Genomic DNA, 25,691 nt, shown 5'->3' on the forward strand with positions numbered 1-25,691 from the left:
TTAAAAATATGTTCCGAGTTTAATTTATTTATTTATTAGCGTAAGTTCAATATATTCGATAGTTCACTTAAATATATCACCACTGTAATTTTATCCCTATACATAGTTATTTCAAAATCGACATCCATAAACGTGTATTAGTTATAGATAATAATGATTAAATAGAATTGACATACAATTATAAATAAAAGAACTTCATTCAGTAATAATAAGAACGAACAGAGAGAAGATAACTCAAATGTTGGTAGCATAGCTACTTAAAAAATGCATAGGATGCAGATTTGAACCAAAACTTGCTCCAAACAATCAGACACAAAATTTTGTTGGGAAATTAGTAAACAAATAAAAGCCGACAATAATATTTTATGTACACATTTATTACAATCTGTATACGGATGTACACATGTATAAACAGGTCACATATATTTTACATCTATATACATAAAAAGGTACACTTACTGCCGCGTGCACAATACGAGTGGAAGGAATGTTTGGATAATAAGAGACTAATAATATATTTTCGTAGGTACGTTATTGAAAGTTGATTAAAAAGGCACATTTAACGTAGTAAAGCAACTCCTTTTCATCTTTTTGAACATTAATGTCTATAATATATATTAACCAAGAAATGTTGAGTATAAGATCGGTGTTAGTTCCTTACTATTATGAAATAACTTATAATAATACGATTTTAGTTTATATAAGATCGTGCAAGAATATAAATGCTATCAACTTCTTCAAAATCAAAAAAATAACTAACATCCAATTTTCCTCTATTTTTAACAGTTATGTAAATTCTACTGGACGGAATATAATCGGTTACTTTGTAACAATAACTCAAAAATACTTCTAATTAGGTCTGTCATTGAAAAATTATATATCAACAAACTTGTCACAGCTAATTGAGAAAATTTAAAATTTATTTGATCATTCTTTTTAAATAACTATTTAAGAAACGAATAATACTTTCTTAAATACAATTATTTTTATTTGATTTATTTAAAGAATGGAACTACGACCTATTTCTATTAGCTATAGTTAGTACTTGCACGATCTGAAAATAGTGAAAGGAACTTCTATTAACAGTCTTACACACGGCAGAGTAAATTAAATGCTAAAAATCAGTAAAGAATTTAGACAATATAAATCTCACAAAGGCGTGTTATTGAAAACAATTCAAGCACCTTTTTTCGTATCACAAAAGACTTTTTTAAAATATCATTTTGACTAATCTTTTATGTATCTTCGTTAAAATTATTTAATTCAAGCTACCTACAAAATTAATTATAAACATCGGTTACTCTAACAAGATAAAATGTCTAGCTACTTATTTTAACGTATATACACATTTATATGAAGTTTCTAACGTCGATTTAACAAAATACCATAAATTATATATTTTACATAGCCTTGAAATTAAATTTACATTTACTTAACTTGAAATACATGTTCACAATATAAATCGTTAAATTCACTACGACACATACAAAACACTTTTCATTATACGCAATAAGGTTTTTTAAATTAATGAATACAAATAAATTAGAAACCCTTAGCGTCGCTAAGCGCTGATCTGACGATTTTAACAAAAAGCAATGCTATACACTAAATATTGCAATAAAGCAATACGCTTAGGTGTAGACGTTTTATTTACAGCGCAGCTTATCACAAAATGGCGGCGAAGATCGCGTTCAAAATGGCCGTCCGTTCTGCGGTCGCTCGGGCAGCTTTGGCGGCACATTTGGCACTGGTCGGCTATTAACATATTAAAGATATAATTAATTAATGTGTATCTTAAAAAAAAATCAGTAAAACTATACATCGGCAAAGTCGATAAATAAGAGATAATGAGAATGTGCATATAAAAAGCAATTTACACATTAAATTATATTTTGTGCGTAACATTACGAATAAATTGATTACACATTTTATTTATTCATCAATGCAATATGTACATGCGAAAAGCATAAAGCTAAATTCGAATTTTTAACGTAAGCACATATTCTCAGAAGCATTTTTAAATATCTACACAAAAGTATATTAGATTAAATATGGTTGCGGTTATTTAACGACCGAATTACACGAGTATCCAATGTATGTTTACTATTATTATATAAAACCTATATATCTATTTTACTAATATAATTAACAAGGCACGCACTGACTATTCCAGTAACTTATGTATAAGCGACATATGTATATAAAAGCATGCATTATAATTTAATTTTTTGTCATGCTGTATTATTTCCAAATTATATTTCAATAAGATCATACATATTATTGTAATCGTTTTAATTGTTATAGTCAAGACTCGCAATAACGAAGATACCGAATGTAATAAATAGTATTATCGTATTGAAATATACGTAACACACAAATTTGGCTTACCTAATTTCATTGTCCGGATGATTAAATAAATGATTTCGTTAGCAGTATAATATTAATATATTATCGTAAACACCTACTGGACCAAATCAAACTTCTTGAATACACATATAGCATTTAATTACTCTATTTATACAGCATAAGATTAACAATATTCATAAACTATATCAAATCCAACAATCTCTGGCTATACCTTTTTTTCGATGGTACTAACGCTATTAACAAGAGAGCAAAACTTTATGATTTCATTACTTTCATATAATTTTGTCAATATCAATAAGAGCAATGAATTAGCTAGAGCGTCAAAATCATGTAGGAACTGTGTTGTGACGTCATAATCCGGCTTTCCGTCAGTCAGTATCGGTAGGGAAAATCATATGGAACGACGTCTGATGATAATAATGTTGAAAAATATTTTTAAGAATTAAGAAGAACTGCGTAGCTAATGAACGATAAATAATTGGTCGATATTTAATGATATAAGCGAAACTTCTAAGTGATGATAATTCTCAAGAGTAAAATTCCTTTATTTTATATGTAATAAGTATTTAATAACGAGTTCATAATGGATCACCATGAATAAAACATTCTAATAATTGACCAAAGGTATTGCTAACAGCAACGACACGAGACAACTGCTTTGGTCTTAGCCATAAGTACAATTCATTTACATACAAATTTGTAAAGTCAACATTTTGTGATTAATTTATCTAACTGCATTACACATGTTTAGCTACAATAAGATTACACTGATCCAAAATTTTGTTTAATATACAATAACAGACAAGCTTGGAATATATTGTTTTGCGCAAATGTATTAACTTTATAAACTTTACGTCACTACGAGAGACGGAAAAGAGAAATACGAGACAGTGTTTGTCCCTAAGCTACTGGTACACCTATACACCAATGTGAACGTAGAGTAATGCATTCTTGCTACGCATCTAAATCTACGACAAGATCGTCATGTGCAGCAACATCAACAAATATATTTAATAATTCCTTAGGTATTCAAGAGTACATATTGATATAAAACTATTTTGAATTCATTTAACAACTTGTATTTTTTTTTTAATCGCTACACTTTAAACTGTTAAGCTTTTGAAAAATAAAATAATCATGTCAGTTAAATGAATTAAGACAGTTTTATTTCAGAACTCTGAAGTATTTTATAATACGAGTAAAACTCTAGCAACATTTACAAACAATACCGTGATATGCTTTCAAAGATAATCTGTTGCAATCCGGGACGTTGTGACGTCGTGCGTACAAACTCATCTATTTAAATCCGTATTACATCTAACACCTCGAGCCATTGGATATACTTTTACTGTTTACTTCCAAAGTAAACGTTACAGACCTACGATATAGAGCGGACACCTTAAATACAATCCTGTAAAGGATTAACATCGTATAATTGTTAATAATATCCTAAAGCACTGCATAGGAATAATTCGCAGTTAATACTGAACTTTTTTTTTGTATCATTCTTAGAATCAAATTTTTCAAACATTTTTGGCGCCAGAATTATCGGTACGAGAATAAATATATTTCGCAAAGAATATAATTATTTTTACAATCGTTGCACACACTAAAACTGACTAACTGTATTCCTCAATATTTCTTATTTAAGTTTATTAGGTCTACATATATATTGTGCACATTGAATTTTTAAAATTAAGGAATACTTTAAATACAAATAAAAATATTCTTCGATTCGAAACTCTTACCTAAAAACATTGATTGTCAACGGTGTGTGATCTTCAAAGAAACTAAAATCCATTTTTAATGTAACACATTTTTATGACTATGGTAACATTGTGATTTTTTATATCACATTCTAATATATTGAAAATGTTAAATTAAACTAAATTACTATCTTAAATATAAGTCTAGTATCATTTTAGAGCTAAAAGTAGTATTGCAATTTAATGCAATAAAACGATATCTTTATTTAAGCCTTTACAACTGTAATATTTATGGAATGTCAAAACCATAAAAAAATACTTCATTAATTTGGAGAAAGGTAGCGTGAAACTGAAAATTCGAATCTGTAGTTTAAATGTAATAGTAAATCATACACATCTTCTGAGCGAACAAAGTCACGCCCTCACAAAGAGCACTTCAAAATCGTTAAAGAGAATCGAATTTTCAGCTCGAGAGTTAACAATTGCATATACAACACAAAGCTGTTAGACGACGGAACGTTCACAAATGTTAGAAGGTAAAACAAAAGCGTTTCACTTCCGGAGAGTGAAGTCGTCTCAGCGACCTCATTATTTCGAAGAGTTTCACGATACCGCGAGGTCCGCGGATCGGAAAACGTTTCGAAAGAGTTTTACGAAACAAAGTAAGCGTTGGGGCGTCACGGGTGCGGTCCGAGCGGCGTTTACTTGAATCTGGCGAAGGCGGAGCTGAGCTCGTTGAGCGCGGCGCCGGTGACGGCCTGCCCCACGGCCTGGTTGATCTGCTGGCGCACGTGCGGCGGCAGCTGCGTCGCCGCGCCCGGGCCCGGCCGTCTAGTTCAGGTGCTTCTGTTTATTTTACTACTCACATCGCGTCTAGGGACAGGGTGGGCGAGGAGGAGGACTTCTGGGCGGAGTAAATGAATAGATAGAATCGATATAATCGTCTCACAGCCTCTCTGTAAGATTTTTTCTGAGTAATGTAACTGCCATAACGAAGCGTAGGAATGTGACGAAGACGAGTTATTTACGAGCTCTTACAGGGCAACTGTGAATGTGTCTCGTTGCGGAAAGAATATAGTTGAACTTATAGAAATAAATAAAAATAGTTGAAAGTGTCGTATTATTTACAATAAGTCTTTTTTTTCGAATATTAAAACGATCAAAAAAATATCTGAAGACCACACACATTAGTGACAACTAGACATGCAGTGCATCTATATTACATGAACGTAAAACAAATATATTAAACACCAATAATTCCGAACGGAACAAATAATTTTAAAGTGTAAGCTTAATTTACATCGTAAGTTTTTAATAAGATTTTAAGTGCTGGAGTATATTTTACTTAAATACACAATGACGTTATACTTATTCCAAAGACAGCTCTTCGATGAAAGCACAACCTTATAATTACAAAAAAAGAAAACTAACAATTATAGATTAAATAACTTGTAGATAAACAAAAATAATGTAATAATTTTCATTTCATACAGCTGTCCATAGAAAAAGTTATCGTTCGTCACTACAATCTAATCCCTACATATTTTGTTACTAATATTTAAATTTGGAAGCAACGATCTTTCAGACGTATCATAAGTATTCATGATTTAAATTTCTAATATTTTGTATAACATTCTGTATAATTTTTTTTCATCTTTACTGAACGATTGTTAACTTATTACAAAACATTTCATAGCTGGCAATATACATTTTTTCACATAATGAACATATAATAATCATTACAAATTCTAAATAAGATCAAAGTGCTAATAAAAATAACTATACATAAGTAAGCATTATGACGACCCCTACGGTCGTTTTAACGTTAAAAAATAATAATTAATGTTTTTAACTGCACTAAGTTAACATGCTCGTCAGTTAGTACCTCATCGTACGTAACTTATGTTATAACGCCGTGTCCGCGGTCCTAGCGCCGTCTGCGAACAACCACACACTACTGGAACCTTGCTAATATCCTTAATAATACACATGCCTATACAGCGGTGGGCGTATACTGAACAACGCAAGTGATCTGCCTTAAAAAATGATATCTATGTAAATTTAAATTTTGAAATTATCAGACTAACTTGTGCAAACCACTGTTTATTGTAATTAAAAAAGGTAATATATATTATAAAACCAAGTATGAAAATACCATTTTATAATTTCATTATAATTAAAAAAGATATTAGCGAAGGGTAATGTTATCAACCAACTTAATTCTAGGGAAAGTTTAGTGGAATTATAAGTTATAATAAATTATTTTACTATTATAATGAAAGTATTATATTGTTATAAAGTTGTGTAGAAAACAAGTCCTACAAACAAACTGCATTATGGCTGTTACATCACCCATTAAAAATTTTTGTTACATAAAAGCAAGCGAATAAGATAATATACTACATACTAGTAATGTTAGCAATTGTGGATAATAGAACACAACAAATTGTGAAATATTTATTGCGATGTTAATTTCCTTTAAGCGTTTATATAAATACATATCATCTGAATTTTATTACTCGTTTTACAGTATTTATCAACTCTACATCAACAAATACTGTCTCCTGACATTACATTTTCCGTCCTCGTCCTAGTACAGCCCACGTTAGGTCGGGTGAGAAGGACCTCATGCTTTTTTTTATCATAGAGAGCTTAAATTAATAATAACATTCTGGTGCCTCTACTTCATTGCAATAGAATCCGTTGTCCACTTGGGAATAATGACAACGAAATATAAAGATCTATCACATAATGTGTTTATGCTAAGATACGTTGTATGTGTTTACTCGCGTACTCACGTGGGTATGAGGGGCGCGGGCAGGCCCTGCGACGGCAGCGGGCGCGCGCCGGGCGGGGGCGGCGCCGCCCCGCCGGGCCGCGACGGCAGCGGCGGCGCCGGCCGCCCCGCGCCGCCCGGCACCGGCGGCGCGCCGCGCTGGCCCAGCGAGCCTGCGCGGGAATGGATTGCTCGCTTGTATTATGTCTTTTATGTGTCGAATTGTTCATTATATTTTCATTTCTGTACGACTGTCTTATGTTAATGAATGTCAATAGTCGACGCCCAACTTGTTTTCCGGTTAAAACATGGAGGGTCCTCAACCATATGATCAAATTCTGATGCGATTATTGATGAAAGTATTCTATTGTCAGTGTTACTTTAAAAATAAGTCCTAGTGTGCCTATCTTATATACATAAAATATTACAGTTCATTAGTCGTAATGTAACTTTTTGTCTAGTTTTATGTGAAATTTTACTATAATTAGACGTTACGTCCGGGTAAATTTTCTGGGTAATGAATATCTTAGAACTCGGTATAAGTCTCGTTATCAGCACTTAAGTCTCTTTGATTGATCAATTGACTAGGACGTATTCGGGAGTATAGGCCAGACCTTGCTGCGCGGGCGCGGCGCGGCGGGGCCCGCCGGGCGAGGGCGGCGACAGGCGCGGGTTGGAGTCGAGGCGGCTCTCGAGCCAGTCGTTCTTGACGGGCGGCGGCACGGGCGTGCTGACGGTGGCCATGGACACGTCCCCGATGATGCGCAGCGCCTCCTTGCACGCGTGGTACATGCGCAACATCTCTTCGCGCTTCAGCGCTTCCTCCGGAGACTCTTCCATCATTTGAGACTACCGATGAAGATCGATTATATATTAATATGAGTCTTGAAAACTGCGTTTCTTAAATTATCATAAAAGAAAAATAATTATATTTGATATCAGCTATAATATACTTATCAATTACGAGACTTTTCCTGATACACCGTTACGCCGTTACCATACCCATGTCAGTGCTCTTACTGTTTACTATCAAACAGTTATCACCTGCAATACTTTATATTTGAAGGATGGATGAGCCAGTAAAAATATAGGGCCAAATCATGGTATTTTTATAAATGACGGGGCATCGAAGGTGTAACGATTAGTGTTTGGTTATTGTTTTATACAGTGCCTACGGGTCACGAGGACTCCATATTCTACCAACAAAGCATACTTTTTAACGCCAAAAATGACACTTTGTAAATACCTGATCACCAGACGCGTAGAGATGCGCGAGGAGTTCCCCGTTGATGAAATCTTTGGCGTTGTTTATGATCATCATCATGATGGTCTTGGGCACGAGGTCACGTGTGGTCTTGGTCACGATGCGCATGTAGGAGTCGACAAGGTTGCGAATGGTCTCTACTTGGCGCTCCAACTGCGGATCCATGCTGCTAGTACCTGACGTGTCCGAGCTCTAGAATAGAAAATATTAAGATATTAGTTTTTTTTTATATTTAATGAGGATCCGGAGTGTCCCAGTTCAATGTATCAGTTATGCTGTAATCTGTTCAATAGTTAAAGTGCATGTGTCCTATCTTACAAAATAATTGTGATTGTCACAATGTCAACAACACTGTATAAAAGTTCATAAAATGTTGTCTAAACAATTTAATACTAATGTCATGTACCTATGAATAATTTATATAATTCAAAAAGTATATTTGACAATGGAACAATTAAAGAAACTCATTTTCATTATTTTCTTGTGTTGATATTTTAAACCAATGTTGATTTTGTGTTTGTTTTGTTGTCTGTATCAAGTTCTAGTAATTAGAATTTAACAAATTTTGGTCCTCTAAAAGCATTGAGCACTACTGTACCACTATGGCTGTTTATTTTAAAATTATATGATAACTGAAACAATGAGATGATCAAATGGAAGCTTTATCAACGCATCAGGCTTTTAAATCCATAATACTATTCATTCGAACCATTTTGAGCTAAGTTTTTACAGTACTATTACATGCATTAGGCAGTTAGTATTAATAGCTTATTAAATTAATCCTAAAAATAACAACACCAGCGACACCTACTCATAAACCAGCTGTGTGTTAGCGCGGTACTCACCAAATCCAAATATTAGTAAACGAATCTCAAAAAAGTTTTCATATTTTTATTCTTCAAAATGAAACAGAGATCATTATTGCATTCCTTATATGAATCCCTAGTTATTTCAATCAAACCACAAACCTTCGAAATACCATTGACTTACTCTTTTATTTCCACCCAACCCCGGGAAAGGCAGAAATAACTAAAAATAAAAAAAAAACATAATGCTTAAAAGAAGAAAAACTCAAAACGGACTTTTCACATGCTGGTTTTGTAAACTAAACGAAACTTTTTATGATAAATATCATAAACAACTCTACGCAACACAATGTTAAAACTGCCCTAGAAACTACAAAACAGTTTGAAACTACCAAATAAAAGCTGTGAAAATAAATATACGAAAAGTAACACAGGGAATAGGGGATACCGTACCATATATTTTTTCTGGTCTTTAATACATAATTAGGATCTTTTTTAAAGCAACACGTTAAAACAAATCATCTTATTAATACTGCAATTTATGTGTATGTGAATACGCTTCAACATTAGCGTGATATTTGCGGCACACCAACACTTAAATTAGTATACATGCCTTATTCTACATTTGATCTTTCTTAAATGTATTTCAAGAAAATGAATTGTCTACTAATTTCGAATATTGATATTATAATTTAACGATATCTTCTTGAAATCCACTTTCAAGATAACATGTCATGATATTATGTGAAAATGTGATAAGTGATAAACATGTAAACCAAGTTAAAAAGCCTTCATTGACAAACCTCATTTCCTTCGCTCTGTACGGCATGGCAAAACAATAAATCATTGGATAACTTAACATTGACATATACATTGCATTAAAAAGTATATGTACATATTTCTATAGAAATATATATTAAAGAATTTAATAGTTGATTTTATGAAGCAATACACTGCTTAGATAGGCTAAGTTTTATATAAAGGGAAAAATGAAAAAGAAGGTAAAAGGGTAAAGAAGAAAGAAAAACAGGCATACAATAAAACTATAACGTGACATATACATACATCTTCACCGTTAGCTGCTTCTGAAGTCTTTTCAGGGTAGACACCAGCTCGCAGGAAAGATGCTTTCCAAGAGTCAACATCGTCCTGAGTTTCACATGATAACTCTAACTGCTTATAGTCCTGCAATGTCATGCCAAAAATACTATAAATGCAAAATATTGTTTTTAGATTGTGATTGATTGTGATGTTACAAACTATATTAGTATTTTTTATCACATCTCTCTTACAAAAGTAGGCCACATATACATATGTAGGGCAGAAATTAAACAACAGACTATTTTACAGTGTGAAAAGTGATTTCAAACAGCAAAATCTATTTTTGTAAGCTTGATAAACAATAGTAAATAATCTTAGGCAATTAAGAAACAGCTTAATACTTAGAGTCGCATTATTGTGCGAGTACTAATCTACCAGTCTGACATTCATTGGAGACACATCTTCGATAACAGATCTTGTTTGGGTTTTGATTAGTCTTCTGTTCAAATAACATATAATGTTGACGACCAGTGATGTCGATTGAAGTCTCGCGTCATTTGAGGTAAGTGTCGCGCAATGCGACACTACCCCAAGAACCTACTCAGTTCTTAATTCAATAGTTCAACTGCCTTTATAAAATTAATTTAAGAAAAAATAATATCTGGCAAGGACATACTTTGTAGACATTTCTGCCCTCCGGGTTGAAGAGAGCGAACATGTGCCGGCGAGACATGAAACCCTGTTCGAGGTCACGCAGCTTGAGCCCGTCGAGCGGCAACATATACTTCTTCTCGCGCTCCTCCTCGTCCTTGAACCACGAGATGCTCTCCGACGTCAGCACGAACCAGTAGTCACGGGACCCACCTATAGATACTCAGTGTAAAGTACATCTGACCGAATTTCAGCCATGGCTCAGGAATCGCCCAAGCATACAGGAGTGTGGGCATAAACTGATGTTTTGCATGCACTCTTTATTCCCTCACTATCATTATTAGCTAGAACAGCAATAGCACACGAACGAAGAGAGATCAGGCACAGGACCAACGGTTTTACGAGCCTTTCGCGGCACAAAATTGTAACACTGGGCAGTGTCACCACTTCCACTTCCTAACTGTGACAGAAAAACTCTACAATTTTTTATTAGCCCGATATTGCTATTTGGATCCTGGACCTTGGGATGCACGAGACAAGACCAACGAGGTAGATAAATAAAGAAGAAATTGATTTATTTAGGGAAGTTCAATGTATATAATATACTGAAAACTAAACTAGAAACGTAAATATTTAAAAATGTCCTTTAAATATCACCTTTCATGATTCCAAGATTGTGTATGCACATGTACCCTTTTCTGATGACTTGGTTGCCAAGTGCGCGGTGACCTGACTTTGCCGAGTTTTCAGATTGATTCTGTGCGCTAAAATTAAAACAAAATATATATTCTATTTCAAAATAAATAGTTCAGTACTATTTTTTACAGTAGCTCTTCGGTTTTCTAATGCCAATATTTTAATATATCTTTTAGAATTATTCGCAATGATTTCCAAATACGATAGTATATGATAGTACATGGATGCGGTATCCATCAATCGGGCCTCAAGATATAAATCCTTTACATTTTTCGATTTGGATTTAACCGAAGAGGGGGAAGCCATAAAATATAACCTATCGATCAAAGTGTGTGTACGGTATGTCTAACTTGGCGAAACCGATGAAGTCTTCGTGGTTGGTGTTCATGTAGGCCAGCTCGCAGTCCACGAACAGCACGAGCTGCTCCTTGCACTGCTGCTCGCGCGAGCGCACGTGCGACATGATGATGCGCTCCGTCTCCTCGCGCAGGCGCGGGTAGCGCGACATCTGCGGACATGCACCTGCGGCTCAGACGTGGCTAGCGCATCATCTGCGTGTTTCGAATGATTTATTAACACGTTCTTGGCTCTTCGACCTTCATGACGTGTTAAAATGGACCCGTTTTATTCTTTTAGTCGACACAAAGGTAAGTAATATTTTTGCTCATGCAATTTTGTTTTTTACTATAATTTTACTATAACTTGTCTGCATTGTGTATAAAATCAACGTGAATGTGTTGAGAATTATAATGTAAATTTAACTGTTTGGCTCAAAATAAATGAAAAACAAACCTGACAAGAAAAAGTGTGTGTTTAGTGTATGGTTTCATCCTTTGTGAACTATGTGTCTGCTCTCAGGAGGAATAATAATATAATATGTATTAACATTTGTACACTCACCCTCTCTGTACAAACGCGAACGACATTCGACAACTCCTGCACGACTAAGTCAACACACTTGAGACTCGGCTCTTTTAGACGAGCGATTTGTTTCTTTACTATCGCTTCGAACGCCATATCCGGAGTGAAAAGACCCACCTATAAAAACAATTTTCATTTATGACCCATAACGTTAAACATAGAAAAGAAATAGAATATTAATTAAAAACCAAAAGTATATTCTTTCATGGTCTGCAATTGGATGATTTCATTCTCATTAAAATGTTTAATATGTATTTTCAATGAATATGTTTCATGAATTATAGTATTACTCACTCTGATACCGTGAATATTTCGAATAGCGAATGCAATTTCTCGACGCAGTTCTTTTTCATCGAATTCCATTTTAACAATTTCGAATGGGAACCGTTCGTGGAACAATCTGTTTATTTTCGCACCTCCCGAGAGCTCGTTCGTGTTTATCTGTGCCGATCCAGAACCTTCGATCGTCCTTTCGAAGTCCGTCTGTAGCTGCTGGATCATTCTAGTTAGCGGAATAAATATTATTTTAATAAATTATTTGAAATGTATTCCTTGTCATGAATACATTCATTATATATTTTTCAAGATTTTTTATCTCCATTTAATGAAATAGTTAAATTTATAAGCAAATATATTTAAAAAAATACAATAAACATACTGCAACATAGCCTTGGTCTTGATGGATGGGTCGTCTGGTCGGAAGTGCTTGTACTGTTCAACATCTTTCTCGAGGGTGAGCAGTTGTTTCTGCAACTTATCTCGCAAGCCGGGCAGAGTGTCGCGGATGTGGTTGGTGAGCTGTTGGTTCAGTACGCGCTGCAGGTACGGGGTGCCCAGTCGATCCGCAATGTGTCGGTATGATGGATGACTGAAATATATAGTTACGAGCTGTTATGGTTTTTCCTTTGGCGCGTGGAAGTTGATTGTGCATATTACATAAACATTATTTCTTAAGACGAATAATTAACATTTCGTTAACAAACATTTATATTAAGAAAAAAATATAAAAGCCTCCTACAAATACAAAATGGTTATGTATTCACTTGGTGCAAAGCCTTTAGGGCTAGGTAGGTACCACCCCCTCTCATCATATATTCTATAAATATTTTGAAGGATGAGTGAGCCAGTGCAACTACAGACACAAGGCACATAACATATTAGTTCCCAAGGTTGGTGGCGATTGGTAATATGAGAAACGATTAATATTTCAAAAAATACTAAAAGTATATTATATGACATATCAAATTATTAATATACGAAATAAATATAACTCATACTAATTCATTGCATTCAATTGATACTGGCACATAACAAGCTACATCCTCATTCCCCCAATAAACGTCAAATGTACGCACTCACCTGAGGAAGAATTTCCTCTCAGCCGCGAGCGCGGCAGATATGTCCTTCCTTCCGTCGATATCCTTCTGTGAACGGTTGACAACGCCGATGTAGCCTCGTCTGAGTGGCAGCAGCTTGTTCTCCAGTACGTCACGAGCGTCCGTTCCTTCGTCCATGAGATCCAGCTTTGTGATTACGCCGATTGTACGAAGACCTAGTACGTTAACACAAATTAATATCTATTACATATTCAATCAAATTTATTTGTAAATATTCGGGTAGCAGAAATCTTAGTAGGTAAAACTCATAATAAGTTTAATGAAAAAAATACTAATCTAAACTCAAAACATAACTCCCGGTCAAGACAAATACGAGATAAGGGGTCACACTATGCGGGAGTTTTGACATGACAATAGTCTAGATGTTTGATAGAGTAAAATGAAATCAGTAACGATACAAATTCCAAATATTATTTACCTATACCTGCACACTACTTTTATTTTTCAAACGAATAAAACTTACATATGTAAATAAAATAAAGGTATGACTATCATGTCTTATAATGATAGCAACATGAATCCATACAAATACTTGTAATCTCGCAACATTTAAAGACACGATTGCATTAGTAATTGATACAGTTACCTTGAGGGTCTACTTCTTTGGCAAGTTTTAAGGCATCGCTGTTCGCCAAGTCGGTGTTAGCCGGCGTGACGGCGAGGATGAGGCACGACTCGCGCCGTATGAACTGGAATATCATGGCTTTGATCTGTTGTTCGATATCAACCGGCTGATCTCCGATTGGCACCTTCGTCAAACCGGGCAAGTCGATCAACGTAAGATTGAGAACTGAAAAAGAGTTTGATAAATCAATAAATCTTTCCTGGGACAATATATTCGTTCCTTTAATAATATTCCGCAGATGTTCTTTTCAGATTAAAACATTAATAAAGACATGTTTTTATATAACTCAACAAAATATTATAGACGATATGACGATAAATGTTAGCATTTGTTGAATTCAAGGCAAGATAAGTTACATTAATTTAATTGTATTTAATTAACAAACTTGGAGATGAGTCTGTGTGAGTACCACCCTATCATCATATATTCTTCCAATAATTAGTACATTCAAGGGTGAGAGGGCCGGTATAAGTTCTACAAAATATATTCCTGACGAATGATGATTTAAAGGTGCTTACAAAAGCCTTCTTGAATAAAGTATATTTTGCTAAATTATAGTTTCCATGGTATCTTACTTATAAATTAAAAACTTAAATTAAATAAATAGTAACCGATAGCAAAACTGAAAAGTATAAAACCCAAGATTTTGTATAATCGACTTATGTTACACGACAAAACAGATTTAAGAACATTTATTTTTATACCTAAAACCTACGCCCGGTCCCCTAAACCTGAAGGATATAATAGCCCGTTTCAGCTTCACACATTTTAACAAAAACAATAACCGTTCTATTCGTTGTTAATCAATAAATGATACGTCACAACAATTTAATATATATTTTTTTTCTTTATGGCATTGGTTGGCGGCCGAGCATATGGGCAAACTGATGGTAAGTGGTCACCACCGCCCATAGACAAAGGCACTGTAAGAAATATTAACCATTCCTTACATCACCTATGCGCCACCAATCTTGGGAACTAAGATGTAATGTCCCTTGTGCCTGTGATTACACTGGCTCACTCACCCTTCTAACCGAAACACAACAATATAGAGTACTGTTATTTCGCGGTAGAATATCTGATGAGTGGGTGGTACCTACCCAGATGGGCTTGCACAAAGCCCTACCACCAAGTAAACCAACCAACAACAACTACAAAAATATTACTATAGATCATGGTCACAAGAAGAACCAGCTCGTACTACATATTATATAATTAAAACATTTCATAACATTGCTTTCGATATGACACATACTTATAACACTCCAACTCAATATTGATAGTAAGATTCTTAAATTATTTATATTTTCCATCAAATAATCTGACAAATGAATAACCGAATGAGTCATAGGAAAACATCAGATAGGTATTGTTTCCAAAAGTTTATTAACAGAGAACTTTGACCTGAAATTTAAATAACTTCCATTGAAAAAACTAAACATGGGTTTCATTTACAGAATTGAAAATAAATTGTATTACTAAGGAATCACTATAGAAATTTATTATTACTAGAATCATTTTAGTAAGCCGAAATTATCCTCATGAAAAACCAAGCTTCTATACTTGGCCAGTAAAACAATGCTGTAAGAAAAATCACGTCATTGACCACATTAATGAAAACATTTAAAGTGATATATATGACTGGTTTTTGAGATTTTATGAGTGAATTACGGCATAAGTTTCTTCTAGAAAAGCACAGCAGGTGGAAAATATACAAAATTTTTGATACTGTCCGATTATAAAAAAATAAAATATTTATTTCTAAGTCGTATTATCTGTAAAGAATTTATTTCGAATATTATACAACATATTAGGCGACAGATTAAACGCCACTCATAGCATTCCCTGTGGCAAAAATGACCGGAACGAAATCACGATAGTGTAACAATGCCAACTGTAATTCCGGACCGTCTATGAGATTTACTTGATTTGAAACAAACAAAATGATGCAATAATGGTCCGATTCAAGATTTTGAACTAAACCTTAAGCTAGATGGATGGATTCTATCCTCCTTCTGAAATTACGCTTATTACGAAACTATAAAAATTTAAAATATTAAGCTAATAAGTTGTAAAATTATAAAATAGTATGAGTTGAGTCAAATGCTTCGATAAGGGCAATGTCTTTCACGCGCTGATGACTTCGGATGACAGTTAACCACTACACTAATCGTTCACTACTCAAAAATATTGTTCATTACGTTTTATAGATGTTACTAGTAAGGCTTATTGAATTAAGATAATCTTGATAAGAAATTAATTAACAATTTTACAAAATAAACTGTATTCAAAATAATATTATCAGTCATTTTACTCCTTTAAACATTAAAGTTTGTGTTTGTATGATTTTAATTTAATTAATCAATTAAACAGCATGTGATATTATAATCTAAATGAATTCATTGAAATATTAAACTATTAATTATGCAATTATTTCCTGCCGGATGTAGTTAAATGAATTGAGGCAAGCTGCGATAATATTAAAACAAATACAATCATGTCATAAAAAATAAATCATATTGCTGTGGACGTTGACTGGTAATATTTCGTTTTAATCGGTACTATTTGATACTAAAACACTCTAGGTTTAAAAAAAAACAGGTGCAGAATATGTCACAGCTAGTGCTACTGTAGTAACATACTAATCAATATAGTAGTGTTTACTTGGTAGGTGTTTGTGTAAGCCCATCTGGGTATGAGCCACCGAATCATCACATATTTTGCTACCATGCAGTAAAACTTGGTACTTATTATGTTCCGCTTTAAAGGGCGAGTAAGGCAGTTTAACTACAGATACAGATAATTTCTCAGTTCCCAAAGTTGTCGGCGCTGGTGGTTAATATTTCTAACAGAACCAATGTCTTTGGTTATCTCTTCAGATGGCCTATTTGTCAGTCTGCCTACTTATTTAAAATAAAAAATAAATATAAATTTATATAAATTTTAATGGTATCTTTTTCTACACATGTGTAAAGTATTTTAAGATTGTATACTATAAGAGATTAAACAGTGTTATCATCTTTGATAGAAGAATCGTCGATCACATAAATGTTTCACGACGGCAATATTTTTAGTCATAGTAATCGCTTTATCTTTAACAATAATGAGTAAGTGTATCATCGTATGGTCTATACTAATACTAATAATATTATAATGCGGTAAAAATTGTTTGTTTGTATATAGGGGATAATCCAGGGAAATAATGATCTAATTAAAAAATAATTACCGGTAGAATGCTACATTATTTGTGAGCACTATAGAGTAGGTATAGATTGTATTTATATATCACTTTCTATACTAATAAATTGGGCCTCTATTAAATAATAGAGATCTCGTTTTAGTAAAATTGAAGTTTGATTCCATTATATTTATTTATTAATGAAATATTATTCAATCGATATGGAGCGAGCATCTATGCGTTCGTACTCAATATATCTTAGCGCACGCTCCATGTATATTTTCTCATGCGTTTATTAAACAATCTCTAAAAGTACCGGTCCAAATTGAAATGTGAAAACGGTAATTTTTAGTTACAAAAAAACGCCTAAAATTAACATTGTATATCGAAAGATGGATGCGGTTGGATATGAAAAATAAACCGAATTAAAGATCTTTTTCACTATATTTTCTCCTTTTTTAAACCAAAAACTTGTTTACTGTTCTTTTATATAAACATAATTGTGTAACTAGATCTTAGGTCGGGCACTATTTATAATAAAATTCATAGTCCTCTGCGTCAGAGTTGACGTTCGTAGTTTGGAGTTCACAGGCTGCATTCAATAATCCGCCAAAACGGTAATGACGTGATATTCAGATTCAACATACACACAGCTACTATTTACTAAAATATAAAAGAAACTAAGTATTTGCTTAATGATCTGGTGAATGTAATGATCGTCATATTTTAATTTAAATACAAAACCTAGATAAGATAATGAAGTAAGAATGTAGGATTTAGTTGGTCGACTCATAATTAATTACATCATTTTAATGACTTCATCATAGTAAATATTTTAAACGAACTGATGACTGGGTACCCAGGCGGGTTTACACTAAACCAATATCAAAATTATATACTAATTTCCGCCCGCGGCTTCCTCGGCGAGTGAGGCCGGCGTCGAGTAGCCTTTGTGAGTTAAGGTGAGCGAGTCCTTTTCTGTACCCCTGATAGCGTGCATGCAAACCTTTATTATGATCGGTAGAGTAGTTAAAACGTGATAGCGAAACAAATAAACCCACTTTCTCATTTATAAAATTAATTAGGATAATTGAGCCACACAATTACAATCGCAACAACTACAACTTTTGGAATGACTCCTGGCGCATGTTTTTTTATAAAAGCAAAATAAATAATGAAATATAAGTAATAACGAATTCGAGTTTAATTTGGCGTTGTAGAAATTCAATGATTATTTAGGTCACAAACACGCGGTAATTCATTCAATAAAAAAAAAACATTATCTGAACACATTTTAAAAATATAAATATAATCCCGTTAATTCAGCACGTTAAACAAATGACGAATTCCTTTATGTAATATTATTATATATTGTTACATTATGGGGTTCGTTACAACGGGTTGGGTTCGAATGGGTTATCTAATCTTCTAGAAACATTTCGAGGACGCTGTTGGTGCTCCCACATAAATATCTATGTAGCTTTTCTATATATTTTATATATCTCATGAAATGTATATGGTTAATGTTTCAATATATGTACGTTTATATAGGATTGTTATTATTTATTGTTTCAAACAATCGAACGCTTCCATTATCACCGTAAGATTATTATCTAACGGTGATAATTGAAGCGTTCGATTGTAATTATCAATATTGTATTAAAGCAAACAAACCATATCGTTGACCAGACTTATCTGAAGTAGTTAGTCAACACTGATAGACAATTTATCGTGACTTGCAGGGCATCACTAGTAACTGCTATGTTCATCCCATTGAAGGACATAAGCATTGCTTACACTGTAATGTTCCCCAGGTCGATTTCGAACTCGGTAGCCTTTCTCAATGGCGACTAGCAATCTAACTATACTTTACTACCTTTTACTATCTTTCATACAAGAAGGAGTAAAGATAAACAGACCTTAGATTTACATATTCAATTTGATTTGCTAATAACTTTGCTATAATATGCACTACCAAGGTTCTTGATTAATATGTCTATATCTATACTACTATATAAATCTGTAGTCTGTCTGTACACTCCATTTTTTTGTCGAATTTCGTCATAAATATTCGTTTTATGGCTAACTGACATCAGTTTTTGAAATTTTTGAAATTTTTGTCTGTCTGTCTGTATGTCCCACTATAATTCAAGAACTGTTGAACCGGTCCTTATAGAAATTGGTGTACAGAAAGAACATGGGATTGCGCAAATAATATACTATATATAAAATGCCGGTAAACCTCATGGCAGCTACAACAAAAATTTATATATATAAAATAACATGTCCTGACTGACTGATTCATCATCACCGAGCGTAAACGTTCGTTTGGTGACTAGGATCGCTTCATTGAGGAGACACCCACTAAGAGAGGAATTTTGGAAATTCTATTCCCTAATGGGGTGAAATAAGGGGTTGATAGTTTGTATGGAAATCCGTCGTTTTTTAAGTTAGAAACATGAAACTTTATTTTTGGGATACTCATTAAAATGAGGAGATACATATTTAAGCGTTCTGGATATTCTACCCATAAGGGTTGAAATAGAGGTTGAAATTTCGTAAATAGGTTAGTCTTGAAGTCCGTCAATATTTAAATTAGAATATTGGCGCGCCAATAATGTTACTGAGGAATTTAAGACCACCTAATACCATCAGAATATCCCTTTCAAGTTCAAAAGAGTACAATTCGCGCTTAAACTCTGCTTCGTCGTGACAATTAATAAAGCATAAGGTCAAATCCTTAAAATAGCCGGAATAGACCTAAGAGAAGACTTTTTTTCTCATGGACAGTTTTAAATAGTCTGTTCGAGCGTGAGCTCTACGAGCAGTCTGGTGAATTTATCCCACGAAAGTCGAACCACAAATGTGGTATTGTAGTATATAAAGAGGTCTTAAATTAACGTAATATTTTAAATTACTCTGTAGATAATATAATCAATTTCCACGCGAGCAAAGCCGCAGGCAACCGCTAGTTTATTTATAAAACACTATTCCACTTAACTAGTTTTAATTTTACTATCTGCCAATTTAATTTTACTTCTATAGTTGCGAAGATTTCGCTGTCAATCAAAATGGCATTTTTTCACAACCTTCCCATAGATTATTTTAGATCACAACCAATGATGTCATATCAATGCAAGTTCATCGTTGTTTATTTAACTTTACTCCTACCATTGGCATAGACAATAGGTAAACGATGAGCACAATTATGTAGGCAAACAATCTGCAATCTCCATTCCCTTAGTCTCATTAGACCGGAGAGAATGATGAATTTTACATAATCACGTAATTTTTCATATTAAAATCCAAACATAACGAGAAAAAAATTCAATCAATAATCGTTAAGAATGATATAAGAATTGACGACAAACAGCAATACTTAGTATTGTGGTGTTCCGGTTTGAAGGGCGTGTGAGCCAGTGTAACTGCAGGCACAAGTAATTCAAGTAATTTAAATTCAATTCCACTAAATAGGTAATAGGTATGATGAAAAAACATTCATATGAAAATAACTCTATACGAATTAATTTTATGATTTAAATAATGTTATTAATTCCTATTTACAACCACCAAGATGTAAATAAGTTTGTAAATTACAAAAAGTAGTATTTAATTTCTATATTTTATAATAATTTAAATTCGGAATATGATACTATAGTAATTAATATAAGGCCACTTTAGATTATTTTTTAATGCTATATTAAATTAACTAATTATTATTTAATCAATATATTTACAAAAATAAATTTTAAATAAGAATTTATGAATATTATAATTACTGACAAAATAGGTAAGATTATCTTATCAGTTCCTTTTAACAAAATAAATTCAAAAACATTTGATAAAGTTTCTCTATACTAGGTGCTTATTTTATTATTACTAATAATTTTCACATTTAGACAATCACATCTTACGAAACATTTATTTCTTTATAAAACATCCGAATAAAAGCGAATTATTGTAAAGTCAATAACATAACTGAATGATATCAAAGTATTGTTAACCATACTGTGTAAACAAAATGTAGATTTGCCGAGCGAAATATCTAGTATGTAGTTTCACGTAAGATTACGTTTTTAGTCCATCGTTTGTCTAATCTATTGAAATAATCTTAAAGATAAAGGGTACAATCACGATTTCGTCTTGTAAATATTTGAAATATTCAATTAAAAATATAATACTAGTTTATCTCGTATTTCCATTCAATTCGAAGATAGGTGCCCGCTATCACTATCCTGTGTGTTGCAACTTACAATTTACGGAAACCATCGTAAACGAAATTTCAAAACTTTTACTATGCAAAGGCTTTAAAAATAAAAAAAAGGTATACGTTTTTTTGTATCGAATTATATAATTCCTATAATGTCTGTTAGGCATCCATCATGTCCATTTAAAAAAAAAAATCAAACACAAATTATATTTATTGTTGTATAATAACACAAACTCTTATTCACACTTCTAAAATCTTATTGCACACATTTTTTTGAAAAATTTTTTTTTACTTCTAACCATCTATATCCAAAGATAATTAGTAGCACACAGGAAAAAGGCTAATACGCAAACGACCTTAGAAACTAAGTGTGCGTTGTGAGCAGTGACGACACAAAGGACTTACCATTTGGCGAATAGACGCGCAAGTTGATAGGCACAGGCGAGATGCCCTTGTTTGAGCCTGTAATGCGATCCGTCTCTGCCTCGATTTCCCCTCGCACCTCATTGAAATCGACGAACTTTTTACCCTTGCAGTGGAGAAATTCCGCATATTCTAGGATTTCAATATTTATATTAGTCTACATTTTTATATTATACTCATCATTTGAATGTCTTATGTTTACAAAATAACATTACAAACATATAGTCAAGAATATTCACGATTTAGCCTATTTAAATGATGAGATTCTTACACCAATACCTATAAAAATTATCTACTATGAACTAAAACTAGAATCAAACGAAATTATATATTTTAGGTAGAGGTGTTACTTATAAACTTTTATGTACTATAAATTGTTGATATTCACTGCTATTTTGCCTTAATATATTAGTGATATATTTTATATATAAAAAATACTAAAAGTATGATATAAAATATTTTTATAGAATCCAATATTACATTTTAAATTACTTAATTGACTTTATAACTTTCAGTGGTCTTCAAATAGACCAAACAAAGGATGGTGGTTATTACGTTAATAGCAAGAAGCAATTAGTTGCTTTTAACATTCAAAATGCTGATGAAGGTTAACGTGAGTCTAGCATGAATATTGCATTTGAAATAATTATCTTTAATTCTTTTTCTCTTTAACATGTTTATATGTTTTGAAAAATATATTGAAGTCTCATTTCAGCATAGACACGAAATACTAACATCTCAGCTCAGTATATACCTAAAATAGCAACAGCTATTACATAAAACCAAACAGACATTAAGGTTTGTCCCAAGTTATCTGTCTTGGTTTCCATCTTTAAAATTATGCAGTAATAAATACTTTTTGTAAAATAAATGTATGGACATATTAATTTTAGACTTACAAAATTTAAACAAAATTGTGATTTATTGTGTGAATATAGCTAAATTGTACCAATTGTTTAGAATAAATCAATTTTTAAAAATATCATTAAATACTTTTAAAATATTGATTGTACATACCTGTATTTGAATGTATTAGTTGCAGAATTAAGGGTCGCCTGGTGACTATGCCCGACCCACGAGGCAAGAAGTCTCTGTAACAACATTTTATATAATATAAATGTTCAAACACTTACATAACATGAAACTGATTCATAAATTATTTTTTCACATTATCATAGTTTGACAGGAAAAAAAAGTATGCCAACCATTTAAGCCTACATGTGAGAAAGGGATAGCAATTGTTTTAATTACATTTAGATAGATAGATATTATTTCTACTAGAATTGGCATCACCGTTGCATTCAATATATAATTACAAAGTAAAACTATAGAATTTATGAAAGTTATATCTACATATACTAATATTATAAATGTAAAGGTAACCCTGTCTGTTACCTCTTTACACTTAAATAGCAAAACCGTTTTAGATGAAATATCTTGTGGAGAAGGTTTGAGGATTGTTTGACGGTTTGTCTGATAATGGTAAAAGTTTAATGAATTTAACACAGGTAAATCTGCATGTACAGCTAGTTTATTATAAATATTGTGAAAATATGTTACTGTTAAGCATTAAACAGTAATTGTTTAATTCCACAAAACATATTCCACATTTAAAATAGAAGTATAACTTTATTCATAGATGTGCTATTTTTTAAATACATTTTATGTATTATTCCAATAATTGATTGTAGGAAAAATTATTAGACTATTACTAGACCCATAATTAATTATTGTTTAATATGACTCATGTTTATGTACATTCATTCTATATACACTGTATACCTCTTATTAAACCCTGAAATTAATATTATGTTCAGAAATAAGAAATGCTTGTCCTTAATTAACTTATGGCCCATAATATTTATTATTCTATTTATTACAGCTTTCTATCATTACAATTCCATAGTATGACATTTGTGTCAGAAAAAGACATGTTCAAATATAAAGCCTGACATTTGTATCAGAAAAGTAACAATAGATTTTACATTTCATGAAAGATATAGATTTTTTCTTGCAAATACAAAATCGCTTTTTAATCTAGGTCTTTTTAATCATAATATGTACCTAACTTTTTAATTTATTTATTATTCGCAACGCAAAACAAAGGACCCACTACTTACCAAGATAAATATCTTGTAAAGACTTGTCTATCTCATTGAACTACTTCGAATACCATAGCTCAAAATTTTCTTGATATTTGACAAAGATTTTTTGTTTAAATAATAGAAAATCGATAACGACCAAATCTTTTCTTTAATATCTAACAATGAAGCGTAAATAAATATCGCTTCTTAGTAGAAAATGATTTTATTTAGCGTCTTTATTTCTCTCTGACAAAAACTCTTACCTGCCTACAAAATTTTCTAGCACAGAACTTTTTCCAGCGGATTGACCACCCACAACTGCAATTTGAGGAAGATCTAAGGACATGTGCACGCCCATTTGAACAAATGCATCTTGCAATTTGTTTACAACGGGAATTAGCTGTTGCATTCCAAAATTTCCAGCCATTTTAACTTATTTACATTAATTTAACACCACTAAATCTCTGATTACTTGCTCATCGTCTATACTTCACATCATCGATAAACTAATTTATTTTTCAATATGGTGGTTGGTGGGTGGTTATGGTAACGCTACGTTCCGTTTCTTCTGTCAAACTGATAACAATTAAGTGTAATGACAGTCGATAGGACGGTTCATGCTATTCATTCAAGCTAGGTCCTGAATTTAAACATGCCCATTGTGTCCAATTTTTAAGATTTTCATTTAATTTAAAAGTTTCAAGGAAGATAATTTAAAACTATAACATTTTTAAATTTATATATGCTTTAATTTTTCAATTAAACTATTGTCTGATCTTGAACGGTATCGTATATATAAATAAAAACATTTCATTTATAGAATAAAGAAATCAATAAGGTGTGACATGCGCAGTAAATATAGGACAGTAATACGTTACTATTATGACATGAATTACTAGAAAATATGTATAAAAATAAGCATGATGAAAAATCACCCATTATTATCATGTAATTGCATTTTACACATCAAATTTCGTTTAGTTAAATTGTAAGCAATTTAAGTTTTACTAATAATTTTTGTTGCGTAGGTAAGACCGTGACTTAGGTTTTTTTTTTACACAATATATAGATTAGCTTCTTTACAACTATACAGACTATCTATAAATATTAAATTATTAGCTATGTAATATATACAAGCTTTTTTTTTTAAAAATTAAACTACCTAAAAAAATTTAGACTCAATTACGTAAAAAAATATATTGTGTACTGCTTCAAAAACGTATTAGTTATATATACGTAATCTTACCTGCCCACAAAATTCTCTAATACTGAACTCTTCCCTGCTGATTGTCCACCCACAACTGCTATTTGTGGTAAATCCAGTTGCATATGGACACCCAATTGTGTAAAAGCATCTTGAAGCTTATTCACAATTGGAATCAATTGTTCCATCCCCATGTTCCCGGCCATGGCTGCCGGTTTCTTCAAATACTCCTCGATTTATGAACTTCCCCGCAGGTCGTCGCCTACTGATTTTCTTTCATCAATATGGCACATATTTAAAATGCGCAAGCGTAAATTTAGTGAGCGGCAATACACATATACC

General features: G+C 32.6%; 1 protein-coding gene across 14 annotated transcripts; it reads right to left on the reverse strand.

Annotated features, from left to right (window-relative positions):
- Positions 1-356: 356 nt before the first annotated feature.
- Positions 357-25,626, reverse strand: LOC113392567 (dynamin). 14 transcript variants are annotated; one of them, XM_064220996.1, is made up of 19 exons: positions 25,392-25,626; positions 23,079-23,152; positions 22,044-22,193; positions 14,212-14,415; positions 13,588-13,780; positions 12,887-13,096; positions 12,523-12,730; positions 12,208-12,345; positions 11,658-11,815; positions 11,269-11,375; positions 10,637-10,824; positions 9,985-10,104; positions 9,723-9,737; positions 9,104-9,142; positions 8,096-8,305; positions 7,464-7,698; positions 6,872-7,022; positions 4,779-4,904; positions 357-1,755 (listed from the first exon to the last, which is right to left on the reverse strand). In XM_064220996.1, the coding sequence occupies exons 1-19, from the start codon at positions 25,553-25,555 to the stop codon at positions 1,692-1,694; spliced, it is 2,754 nt and encodes a 917-aa protein (XP_064077066.1). In that variant the 5' UTR covers positions 25,556-25,626; the 3' UTR covers positions 357-1,691. The 14 variants fall into 14 exon arrangements, with proteins under 14 accessions (XP_064077066.1, XP_064077064.1, XP_064077065.1 ...); XM_064220994.1 differs by having other exon boundaries at positions 11,646-11,815; XM_064220995.1 differs by lacking the exon at positions 25,392-25,626 and adding an exon at positions 24,409-24,727.
- Positions 25,627-25,691: the final 65 nt, after the last annotated feature.

Source organism: Vanessa tameamea, chromosome 5 (assembly GCF_037043105.1).
Source record: "Vanessa tameamea isolate UH-Manoa-2023 chromosome 5, ilVanTame1 primary haplotype, whole genome shotgun sequence".
NCBI lineage: Eukaryota > Metazoa > Arthropoda > Insecta > Lepidoptera > Nymphalidae > Vanessa > Vanessa tameamea.

Excerpts from the sequence above, each read along its gene's own strand:
- LOC113392567 (XM_064220994.1), bottom strand. The coding sequence starts at position 25,555 with ATGGCCGGGAACATGGGGATGGAACAATTGATTCCAATTGTGAATAAG. Across the intron at positions 11,376-11,645 it reads TTCGCCAAGTTAGACATACC|CGCACAGAATCAATCTGAAA; the intron begins GTACACACACTT and ends TTTTAATTTTAG. Across the intron at positions 10,825-11,268 it reads CAATCTTGGAATCATGAAAG|GTGGGTCCCGTGACTACTGG; the intron begins GTGATATTTAAA and ends GAGTATCTATAG.